The following is a 13,128-nucleotide window of genomic DNA, read 5'->3' on the forward strand; positions in this document are numbered from 1 at the left end:
TGTCATAACGGACCAACTAGATCCAGATGAAGAAATAAAACGAAGAAAAGCAATTACTAAAACTACATTTATCAAAATGGAGACATTTCTTTCCAATAATCATCTTAGTTTAGAATTAAGACAAAGAATGGTTAAGTGCTATATTTGGTCTGTACTTTTGTATGGACCAGAAGTATGGACATTAAAAGTATCAAGTATGAACAGAATTGAAGCATTGACTTAGATATAGAATATTACAACTGATCCTTAAAGGCAAAATAGAAGGCCGTAGAGGTGTCGGAAGAAAACAGTTTTTTGGTTAAAAAACATTCGTGAATGGGCTCAGATATCAAATGCAGGACAATTATTCCATGTGACAGAAGATCGAGAAGCCTTCGCAATGGCTATCGCCAACGTCGGATAACTCTGAGATGGCACGTGAAGAAGAAGAATTGTATAAATGTATTTTGTTAGTATTGCTTTCGCTGGTGAGGATATCATCCTACTGGATTCTGTCTATTTTGTGTAGATTGGTATTACAAGAAGATCCGTGTAGACAAAATCCGTAGTCAATAATGGATCACACACATAGGCTACATATAACGTTAAATCTAGACTAGGAGTTGCACCCAAAATGCATGTTTGGGTGCAACTCCTGAAACTCGAAATGAAAAGATTTAAACTTTTATGTTTCAGAATGAATTTTTTTGCACATTTTAAAAACAATACTGGTCAAGTAGTTTATTATCGAATTGAACTATTCAGAACAACACATTACACAGTTTTAATTCGTTTTGTTTGTAAGCATGGAAAATTAAAGAAAAGTTGGCACGCAGCTTGGATGTTAACTGTGAGTATTTTGTACCTTCTTTTATTATAATGCCAATACATTCCGCAATGGTGTTCATTAAAATTTACAATGCTAAGGTTAAAGTTTAAAAAACTAAAATTTATTTTTAGTAATGACTTTAAATAGTTAGGTAATACTTATTTTTAAGTGCACAGTTTTATTTCTGTGAGGACAATAATATACTAATTCAAAATCGTTCAAAAGACCGAACAAATCACTAAGTACACTTTATATAAATAAAGATTTGGTCGCCTTCGAATTTCCAGTTTCCAGAATTTTCTGTATATTGATGAGTCACACTCTCTTAGCTCTCTTTTGTCCATAGCCTTAGCTATTGCTTGTTGCCAGATTTCTCTAATTTGTCTTCGCCCATTCGGTTTATATGTACGTACCAATATACGACCCCCTTCCCATATCAGTTGGCCCACTTATGGAATTTGCAGTTTAAGTCGATTACCATAAACAAATTATACTCTGGATGTTTTTATTGAACTTCCCATATTAATTAAAATGGCATTTTTATTAATATTTATTAAAAACATTACCCTTATGCTTCTTTATTTATTTTCAACAAAAAAAAAATTCACTAAACCCTGGCTATGCATTCACTTCTGTCAACATACGTTAAGTTTTTCATAATAACGTTAAAACCAGAGGTATCTATGGAAAAATGACATCAAAACAATAATATTGCCAGTTAATGTCAAATGTATTTTGTAGTATTGTAAAGCTTTTTGCTGTTTGTGGATTGTACGATGAGTCCAGGTCAAGTTATCGATGAGAAAATTTGTTCAATCATTATTAGACTTTTTAATTCTGGAAAATCTAATTCGGAAATCGCGAGTGTATTGCAATTGTCACGCTATAGTGTAAGAAATATAGTCAAAAGATACAAAACTACACGTTCGGTCGTCACAAAACCTAGAAATGTACGAAAAAGTAAAATAACCGAAACGGATCGAAGGGCATTAAGACGCATTATAGTGAAAAATCGACGAGCAAATTATATGGAGTTAAGTGTTTTATGGGGTAAAAAACTTTATATACTTGGGATCCCTAGTCACGTCTGATAATAACGTTACGGAGGAAGTGAAGAGGCGAATATTTATTGCAAATAAATGTTACCATGGCTTAATTAGACACCTAAGATCAGATAACGTCGCAAGAAAGACAAAATGCCAAATATATAAAACCCTAATATGACCGGTACTCACATATGGCTCAGAAACCTGGACACTTACTAAAAGAGAGGAAACGTTGTTAGCCACCTTCGAAAGAAAAATCTTGCGACACATATATAAGGGCACAAAAGAAAACGGAATATGGCGAAGACGATACAACTCTGAACTATACAAAATATACCAGGATCCGGATATTATAACATTCATCAAAATAGGACGGCTGCGTTGGATAGGACATGTAGAAAGAATGGAAGAAGGCTAAATACCAAACAAAATATTCAAACAGATGCCAGTAGGAAAAAGAACAAGAGGAAGACCGAAACTGAGATACTTAGAACAAATAGAAAATGATATAACAACCTTAAAAATAAAAAACTGGAGAAAAAAAGCACGAAACAGATCGGAATGGAGAAGAATCCTAGAACAGGCCAAGACCCAAAAAGGGTTGTCGAGCCAGTGATGATGATGATGAAGTGTTTTATGGAGTGACGTTATTGGAAGACACGTTTCTAGATCAACATGTCACCGAGAGGCCCACAAATTAGGATTTGGTACTTACGAAGTAAGTTTTATAGTTGAAAAAATTGGTACGAATTGTTTTTATTTTTAAGTATTTTTAACATTACAACAAAAGAAAAATAGACTAAGATGGTCAAAAGAGCATAAATATTAAACTCAGTGGCAATGGGATTCATTACGATGGAGTGATGAGTCCAGATTTAAAGTGTGTGTTGGAGACAGTAGGAGTCGCGTCATTCGCAGTAAAAATGAAGCTTTCTATCCCGACAGTCTGAGAAGAAAAGTCAAATTTCCTGCATCTGTCATGATCTGGGGCAGCATAAAGGTGTGGGAAAGTTACATTTTATCGATAGGATTGTAAACACGGACAAATATTTGAATATTTTAGAAGAATCTCTTTTACCGATTATGGAATACCGTTTAACATCAGAGAAAGATTTTGTCTTCCAACAGGACGGCGCAGGTTTTCATACCTCAAAAAAGAGTTAAAATTTATTGAAGACCATGGTATACTACTTCTGGAATGGGTTTCTTACAGTCCCAACTTGTCCCCGATAGAGTTGTGGCGCGAAATGAAAAAAGCTTTGAGAAAACATCCTGCCAGGTACGTCAACGAATTGAAGGAAAAATTGCAAGAAATATGGGATTCGTTTACGAATTCGATTAGAATTTTGTCAGAACTTGGTAAAAACTATGCCTCGAAGAATTGTGGATGACATTAAAAATAAAGGGGGTGTAACTCAGTGGTAAACTTTTTCGTTGGTCACATTTTTTTTGTTGATATGTATTAGATGCATTAAAACTTCTAAAATTTACGCTGTGCTTTTATTTTTGTTCTCTAAAATTTAATTTTTTTATCAATCTAACGTTGGGCCAACTGATATGAAAAGGGGCTCTTATACCATATTTCTGACATATATTGCCAATAACAGTTCTTTCACTTACGAACATTTAAACTTTTTTCTAGTTTAATTGTCGTACGAATGCTATGACAAAGTCCATTTCTCTAGTAGTCCAAAGTTCAGTAGTTTCTGTTCGGTGCTTTTCTTTTCTTACATTTTATTTACACAGTGCAATTTAGTGTAAGTACACGTATTTCATGTTTAGTTGACAAGTATAAATAACAACAATAAGTTCAAATTCGGGTGCCATTCATGTTTTTTCTGTTTTTTCCCAGTTTTCGGGCTAGCTTCCTACGAATTATCCCGGTATTACTTTTAAGAAAACTGAATATTTTGGGATAGATCCTTGAGCTTCTTTTTTACGTGCCGTCTCCCAATCGAAGGTTGGATATTATCATCAATATCTTTACTCTATCTACTGCTGCTCTGAAGAGTTCTATTAAACTGCATCTAAACCAGTCCTTTAAATTTTTCAACCGTGACACTCTCCTTCTTCCTATACTCCTTCTTCCTCTTATCTTTCCCTGAGTCAGACTCAAAAATGTAATCCATCTTCTGTATAATAGAAAAGTTCCCCTAAATATTATAAAAACTATCGAAACCATCTACCAAAACAACAAAATGGAAGTCAGAATATATGGACAACTTACAGAACTTACAGAAATAGGCAGCGGAATAAGACAGGTGGACGCAGTATGCTCTTCAATCTGGTCGTTAACGAAAACACCCAATAACAAAACTTTAGTGCAATACACTAGTTTCGAAGTTGGGTGTAGACGTAAAAAACGGCTGCAGGAACAATAGTAATTAGAGACACGGTCCTGTAGTGACTCCATCTCAACAGCCTCCAAGATGCTCCACCACACACACCGCTGCCCCAGTTGTGTTTTTCTGACTGCCTTGCTTTTAACGACAACAAACAACACATTCAATTCTAGCCTGAAGAGGATCTTAAGATCCTAAACGGGTACACACAAATGTTCCATCATTTTCGAAATAAAAAATTCCCTTACCTATCCTGCAAAATGAACATTAAGTACGTCTTCTTCAATTTAATCATGGATGAAATCACCAAAAGTGTTTTTACAAATGCATACTTACTATTTCTATCCTGGCCCGTATTTCTGTTGTTTAATCATCTTTTTCTGAAATCTAGGTTCTCAGGTATTTGTATTTTTCACTCCTTTCTATCGGTAAATCTTCAAAATCTGCGTTTGTTTGTATATTTGTTTTCTTTGTTATTATAATGTATTTAGTCCATTTTATATTCATTTTTAGTCCACATTTTTTACAGTAACTGTTTGTCTTGTTTAGTAGTAGTTAGAGTTGTTCAGCAGAGCTTGCCATAATCACGGTGTCATCTGAATATCTTATGTTTTTAATATATCTTCCATTAATTATTATTCCTTTACTTTCAGATAGTAATGCTTCTTCAAAAATGAACACACTATATACATTGAATTGTCATGGAGACATAATACATCCTACATAAGACATAATACATGCCTAACTCCTCTAATGATTTCAATTTCGGACCTGGGTTCATTATCGATTACAATTTACAATTACAATACAAACCATGATCATCCTACAGAAATCACTACTCGCAGTGTGATGGATAAATTTGAGTCCACTGTATCAGTAAACAATTAACCAACATCTGTACATCAACTTAGCAAATTTCGCATCGTGAGTTCTGGCTGCACCCATACAAAATTCAACTGATCTAGGATCTGAAGGTAAACGGAGGTAAACCATATACAAAGACGTAATTTTTATCGAAATATCTTACAGTATTTGATGTGGATTTTGGGTTGGCGGCATCACCGGTCCACATTTGTTTGAAAACGACGTTGGCTAGGCCATCACCAACAACGACAGTTGTTTCAACAGGACGGCGCTGCGTGCACACAGCTCATGCCATACTGAATATTGTGCAAGAGCGATTTGAGAGCATGGTTATCTCAGGTAGAGGTGATTGAATTGGCTACTGAGATTGTGCGATTTGACCCCGTTAGACTCTTTCTTGTGTGTTTTTAAGTCCCAGGTCTATGCGAATAGGCCATAAACCACAGCTGCTCTCACCTCTCAATTCAACATTACCCATGCCATCGGTCAAATTCAGCCTGCTTTATGCGACAGAGTCATGGAAAACTAGACATTTTGGATGCGCGCCAACCAGCGAAGCCGCGGCGGACACTTAAACGATGTTACATTCCATACATTATGGGATCGAAAGGCTTTTGAAACGAATAAAAAATGTCTATGATATATCACACACACTTTGTTTTATTTAATGATAAGAAGCGCTTATTACTTACTGTCGAAATAGGCATGAAATAATTGCCTGCAAGATGGGTTTAATACGAATGTTAATAGAGGCAGAAAGGCAAACTCGAAAAGACCTTTGCAGCCGACTTTTAATTAACGAGGTATAAACAAGACTAAGAAAATGTCCCTGAAAGATTAGTGACAATGGATGAGTCCTTGATCAACTACTATGATGTAGGGACCAAAATACAGAGTAAATAATGGACATATCGAGGTTCACCACCACCGAAAAAAAATTAAGATACAATCTTCAACAAAAAAAGTTAATGCTAACCGTATTTTGTATTTCTAAAAGCGTACTTTTAGTAAATTTCCTGTAATATCAATTACAATTACAGATAATTATTATATAAATTTAATTAAAAAAAAAAATGTGTCACCATAGACGCAACAGTTAAGACGTTGCACAAAGCTGTTTTCTTGCATCAAGATAATACAAAGATAACTGCAATCATAGCTGTAGTTAATTGAAATTTAGTTGTATTACTTTGAAAAGTGAGTATTATTTTCCATAATCATTTATTATAAACGATAATTTATATTTTGGAGAAGTTAATAAAAGTTTAGTTTTCAGAAAATAAGTTATAAGCATCATGAAGATAATTTTATCACATACATTTATAAACTCTTAAAGAAAACATATTTATAGTAAGCGTATACTTACGACCAAGTTAATTTTTTCCAAAGTTTGTTTGGTTTCTCGCAGCTCTTCGTCCGATTTTCTGAGTTTGTCTTTCAGTCTGTCGTTTTCGGCGAGTTGCTGTTCGTACAATTTTTTGTAGTCGATTTCTCCGTTCTCGTTTCGAATGTCCGAAGAACTACCTATTCTAGATCGGCTACTTCGGTCTGTGCCGCTCTGTAACAAAAGGCAAAATGTAGCAAATATAGCAAAAACAATAAAAGTGCGAAATTTATTCTTTTGTGGTTCATCTTCACTGTGCGACAGTTAAGTCTGTTAAATAGAGTAGGTCACTTCCGTTAAACAGCCACAAAACATTACACCACAAAAAGTTACAATGTCATTACGATGTCATCGTGAAGGCATTATAATTGCGGTAATATTTTATTTTCTCGTTACTCTGAGAAATTTCATTTTCCTGGTTTTCTAGGATTCTAGAGTTACCACTTTGTGTTATTACCCATCTTTCACATCCCTATAAGAAAGCAGGAGTGACTTTTCTCTTATAAAAAAAATCTAGTGCTTCATATTTCGAAATTGGCAAACGAATGAATGATTTATAAACAAATACCCAAGTTCTCATAAAATTACATGTCTTCAAAAGTTGACCTTCAATATTCCATAAAAAAATAGAGGGAACAAAATATTTGCCTACACAACTACAACACAATATATAAATATACACTGCGCGCCAAAATTGACGCATAATTTTAAAAATCGTGGTAAATCAAATAATTTTAATGTTCTCCAGTATATTGTAAAATTTATCGAAAAAAGGTAAAAACCGCAGATGTTTTTAAACATGCTAGTTGTGCTTCATTTTAATTCGAATTTATTTGGGTTGGAGTACATTGTATTGAATGTTCAAAAGCGTTTTAAAGTTTATTAAATTATTTTTTCCTTTGAGATGAACCACCACCAGCAAGAAAATCGAAATTTTTTCAGAAAGTGACTGTATTAGAATCTTTACTCTTCGCCAAGAAGGATACCGTCAAGTTGAACTAGCTAATCGGTGTAATGTTACTCAGTCAACCATTGTAAGAGTCTTAACACGTTTTACTGTTACTGGAAGTAACTCGAAAAGACCAGGTCAAGGCCGTAGAAGGGCCACCTCTCTTAATCAAGACCGGTTTTTGACACTTGGTACACTGAGACAACGGTTTTTTACCAGGACTTCAAAATGAATTTTTGGATTGTTATAACTTTAGAATCAACCAAAATACGATAAGGAGAAGACTTGCCGCAAGCGACCTGCGCCCTGGAAGAGTACCTACTGGCCCATTATTGACCAGATATGATAGAAGCCAAAGATTGCATTTTGCTCGTGAATATGTTCTTTGGAATAATGACGATTGGGGAAGACTATTGTTCACTGTTGTTGAATCCAGGTACTGTCTTTTTTCTAATGATAGGCGGAACAGAGTGTACAGAAGGCCTGAGGAACGCTACGCACAGTGTAACACTGTAGAGACTGTACAGAATGGTGCCGGTTCGGTAATAGTGTGGGGTGGGTTTAATTTGGAGGCTCGTACGTAGTTAGATTAGATCTCGGGCGGCTTACATCACACAAGTAACATTACAGACAATGTAGAAGAGCATCTCGTGCCATTTGCATCATTTATTGGGGATAATTTCATACTTATGCAGGATAATGCCAGACCACAAATTGCAAGAATTGTGCAGCAATATCATCAGGAGGTTAGTATTCCTGCCATGGTTTACATGGTTTACTCCCTACTATATCCCAAACACGTTTGGGATATAGTAGGGAGATGACTACGACAACTATCTAACATACCAAAAACATGAGATCAACTGTTTTTGTGATTAGTTGAAATTTGGGATCAAATTCACCAAGATGAAATAAGAACAGTAATTCTCAGTATGAGATATCGTTGTCAAGCAGTAATAAATGCCAAAGGAGGCAATAGTCGCTACTGGTTTAATTTTTTTGAACTTTTCGATTTATTGAAAAATTTTCAATTCCTTCATTGATTTATGATGTTTAAATAGCTAATGTAGCAAATGTTGCAATACATTTTTCGTAAAAAAGGAAAAGTTTTTTATTTCACATGGCTAAAAAGCATTAAAAAACAAAAGGACAAACAAAAATTGTTTTAATTATGACTAAAATTGTAATTTTAAAATTATGTCTTAATTTTGATGTGCAGTGAACATAAATTCCTACAGGTTCAATATTGTAAATGTTTATAAACTGAAAGAATGAACAGCCCATACATTAATTGATTTTTAAAAATTTTAGCGAAAAAGCAGTAAATTTAAATTACCCCCTAAACCTTTACAAAGAAAACAGGTCACATGTAAGCCATATAATAAAAACAAACCAAACGATGCTTGTTATTAGTTTTAAATCGACCGAAACGCATCCATATCAATTCCTTGTTTTTTTTTAACTTTTAATTTTAGAAAACGTCAATATTTTTAACTTATCTCGTCACCTCAAGGTCAGATAAGATAGATCGCCTATACAGAAAATACAATATACTGCCAATTTATTCTAAATTTACTTTAAAGAAAACAAATGAGATTTTTCACCAATTCCTACGTGTACAATTACTAAGATTAAACAGGTCCCACGCAGTCTATTGACAGATTTAATCTAACAAACTACAATTTTTTTTTCTAAATGGTACGACCAGTAAAAATATTGTATAAACAGTGTTCGCCTCACGCTGCGGATGTGACGATAATCAGTGGGTAGACAACAAAAACGCAAAAGACATGAACACGTCAATATAATTACACAAGATAGAAAATTAATCGATTACGCAGATAAAAAAACAGAAGACATTTTTATATATAAAAATTATATGAAAATATCAGCTTTCCTAGAATGCGAGTATCAAAAAAGAAATAGGAAGAAATAAAACAGTCTGAATATAAAAGAACACACATAGATAATTGAATCCCTTGACATGCTGTTTTTCAGATGAAGACTAAGAAAGGCCTGATGTTCAGACATTTACTCAGGAGATGCCTGTGAAGGTGATAAATAGTGGTATGAGCCAACATAAAACTTATAAAGACGTGTAGTAAGAAACTTCCCGCATAAAGGCGAAGATAGAATGATAGAATGTTATGTTTCACATCTCATCAATTTTTTGACATAAAATATTATTCGCTTCTTTTTTTTCACGTGTATTGTCATTATGGCCAGTGTCCAGTATACTTATTTTATGCCATCACCAATTCTTTTGTCCGTTCAAATATTAGATAATTTAAAAATATTTTTAGAAACTGGTCTTAGATAATTCCCTCTCCTATGGCGCTGCAGCCCAAGTCGGACCCTGGCCACCCCCGGCATCCGCCTCCAAGCAACCCTTCCCGTAACTACTCTCCTCTAGTTATCTACCCTCAATATATCTTTAGCATCGGTTCTCACTTTGTCTATCCACCTCTTCCTTGGCCTCCCTACTAGCCGACGTCCCACCATAGTTCCACTAGGTGTTGTTATTATCCATTCTTACAAAGTGACCTGCCCAGCACAATCTTTGTCATTCTGCATAATTTGCTATAGACGAATCTTTGTAATATTGGTATATCTCGTGGTTCAACCTTATTCTCCACATACCATTGTCGCAAATGGGTCTCAACATCCTTCTCAATATCTTTATTATATCTCAATATCGTCTTTTTTGTCATGATCTATATTTCTGCGCCTTATGTTGCTATTGGTCGTATAATGGTTTTATATATTTTGAACTTTACTGCCCTATGGATGTCTTCGAAGCCAAACAGCTGCGACAGGGATAAGTAAGCTTTGTTAGCAAGCATCATTCTTTTTCGTATTTCCTCTTCCTCTCCGTCGTTATCTGTACTATATTTATGAAGGTAATAATAACAACCATAATACCACTCAAAATATTGGTACCGAACGAGGAAATAAAGTAGGATGACAAAAAGCAATCTTCGATTTGCTGTTGGCGTAGCAAAAAAACAGCTGAAGCCATTGAAATGTTATAACATCTCCAAAGTAATACACAGAACGTGGATCTATATAACCTAAAAATTAAAAAAATAATAATAATAAAAGTAATGTCAAATTTGCCGAGCTGGTATACGGAGGAAACAGATCCAGTGGCGTGAATACAGACCAAGAGCAATGGCAAACGAAGCATTATCGCCTGCTAACAGAACTGAGAGCGTGAAGAGTAAATATTGTAAATAGGTAAAGTAGTAGTAACATAATAGTTAAAAATGTTAGCTGCTGCATAAATCCAGAAACAGTACTAGCTCGTAGAAACCTCTCGGCATAAATCCTATTGGTAAGATAAGTGCTGATGAAGAAGTCCTTACTGGTCTTGTCAAGGGGATGGAAAATCCCGATTAAGCCCGTCAGATAATACTTTGTTTTCTTAGTCTTCTCCCGGTACACGGGACTCTGCCTGGTGTGACTCTTCACTGCCTAGATTCTCGTAAGGCAAGAATGGACAAGAAAAAATTAAATAAGCAAACAAGGAAGATGAAAAGGCTCTTGTTCATCCAGAACCTGTGGAACTAGCTTCCCGGACATGCTGTGGGAAGTACAGAGATTATATTAAAAAAAAAGTTATATATTGAAAAAAAAAAAAGGAAAACAGAGATCAAGTTTAGCAAGGACCTAAAAAGGTGTAAACGAGAGAGAATAAGCGGCGTAGTGGAGAATTACCTGTTAAAGAAAGGCTCTATTCAAAAGAGGTTCGATAACAGATATTAAAACGTGTAAAACGTAAAAGACGTGTAAAATTACTAAATGAGAAAAAATCAATATAACAAGATGATAAAAATAATTAAAGAGATTAATACAAAGAACAAAAACAAAATAAAAGTTGAGAATGAATTAATATCGGAAGTAGAAATCTACTCGAGAATCCGTCAATTTGATAGCTTGAGCACTTTACTTTTTAATTTAGTAATGGACAAAATCATAGAAGATTTTCAAATACAGGACAAGAATATAAGATGGGAGAAAAACAAATCAAAATCATCTGCTCTACAGACAACGCAATCTTAATCTCCGATAATGAGAATAACCTATAGTGCATGGCACATAATTCAACACAGTGGCAAATATATTAATAGATAAGACCAAATCTCTGGTAGTGGACAGGGAACCCATAAGTTGCAAAATAGTAATTATGTAACGTTGAGATAATTAAAGAAGTCTCTTCTTCTTCTTGTGCCACTCCTATCGGAGATTGGAAATCATCAAGGCTATCCAGACCTTGTTTACAGCTGACCTAAAGAGTTCATTAGTGGTACAGCCAAACCACTCTCTCAAATTACGCAACCATGACATTCTTCTACGGCCTTGATTCCGTTTTACTTCTATTTTTCCTTGCATTATATTTTGAAGTAATGCGTATTTATGTCCTCTCATCAGGTGACCCAAATATTCGAGTTTTCTTCGTTTGATCTTTGGGTCTTTTCCTATCCTTCGCATTACTTCAAAGTTTGTGATTCTTTCAACCCAACTTATCTTCAGCATTCGACAGTAGCACCACATTTCGAAACTTTCAATATTTTTTATATTGTTCTGCTTGAGAGTCCAGGCCTCTACACCGTATAATAGCGTGTTAAATACGTAGCCCCTTAGCATTCTTAATCGGAGAGGCATGCTTATATCTCTGTTGCAGAAGAATTTCCTCATCTTTATGAAGATGGCCCTGGCAATCTCGATACGTCTTTTTATTTCATTGTTTTGGTCTCCAGTTTCATTTATTGAATTCCCCAAGTATTTGTAACTTGTAACCATATATTTGGTTTTTTTGATATTGATACTTATGCCATAATTGTTGCAGGCAATATTTATATTGTAAGTCTCAGAGATTCGAATATCTCGAAGTTAAAGTGTTTAGCTATAGAGATCTTAAAGAGAGCGTCCGAAAGCAGGCAAACAAAGCGACTTTCGTGTCAGGATACCTGAGGAATGTAACCTGTAAGATATCAGCCTGGAAGGGAAAATACGTATACCGGGTGTGCCAAAAGAAGCGGGACGGTCGAATATTTCGCGAAATATATATCGGATCGAAAAACTGAAAAACACATGTATATGTTTCAGTAATCTATCGAATGCCACCAAATATGACCACCTACGGGGCCCATTTGGGATGGGCCGGGGAGCAACTTTAAAATCTTAAATAGGAAGCCCTATTTTTTTATTACAGATTTGGAGTTCTCATGAAAAAATAAATAATTTTTATTCGAATCATTTTTGGAAGCACAGCTTTCTTTCTTTGGCTACGGACGACATGCATTAATCGGTGCAGTCGATAGCTCAGGCGTATGAAAAAATAAAAACGACTGAAACGCAATGAAAATGACAAATCGCGCGACCACACATTACGTGGAGTAGTAAACGCAGTCCCATGCTTGTTTCTTAATATAATAATAAAAAAAATTAAATTAAATTAAAATAAAATAATTTAATTATAATAACATAAAATTAAACAAACTAAATTAACGTAAATTAAAATAAAATACAAGAAAGTAAAATAAAATAAATTAAATTAAAAACCATAGCTCCGTGAGTAAATCAATAAGAAAGTTGTTATACTTCCCCTCCACTGTCATTCGGAGTGCCACATCTCGTTTTTTTAAATTGTTTACAGATGGCGCCATAATAGAAAAAAAAACGATTTATCCTGATATCCTAGAAAAATTATAGAAACACGTTTTTAATATTTT

The 13,128-nt window shown here is 34.6% G+C and overlaps 1 protein-coding gene across 6 annotated transcripts in view; it reads right to left on the reverse strand.

Moving 5' to 3' along the window:
* Mbs (Myosin binding subunit) overlaps positions 1 to 13,128 on the reverse strand; it is a 127,511-nt gene that overhangs the window by 20,778 nt on the left and 93,605 nt on the right. For all 6 annotated transcript variants that reach the window (XM_072538305.1, XM_072538302.1, XM_072538303.1 and 3 more), the window contains one exon: positions 6,427 to 6,618. In XM_072538305.1, the coding sequence (XP_072394406.1) occupies positions 6,427 to 6,618 (192 nt within the window). The remainder of the gene's footprint in view (positions 1 to 6,426; positions 6,619 to 13,128) is intronic.

Source organism: Diabrotica undecimpunctata, chromosome 7 (genome assembly GCF_040954645.1).
Source record: "Diabrotica undecimpunctata isolate CICGRU chromosome 7, icDiaUnde3, whole genome shotgun sequence".
NCBI classification, from domain to species: domain Eukaryota; kingdom Metazoa; phylum Arthropoda; class Insecta; order Coleoptera; family Chrysomelidae; genus Diabrotica; species Diabrotica undecimpunctata.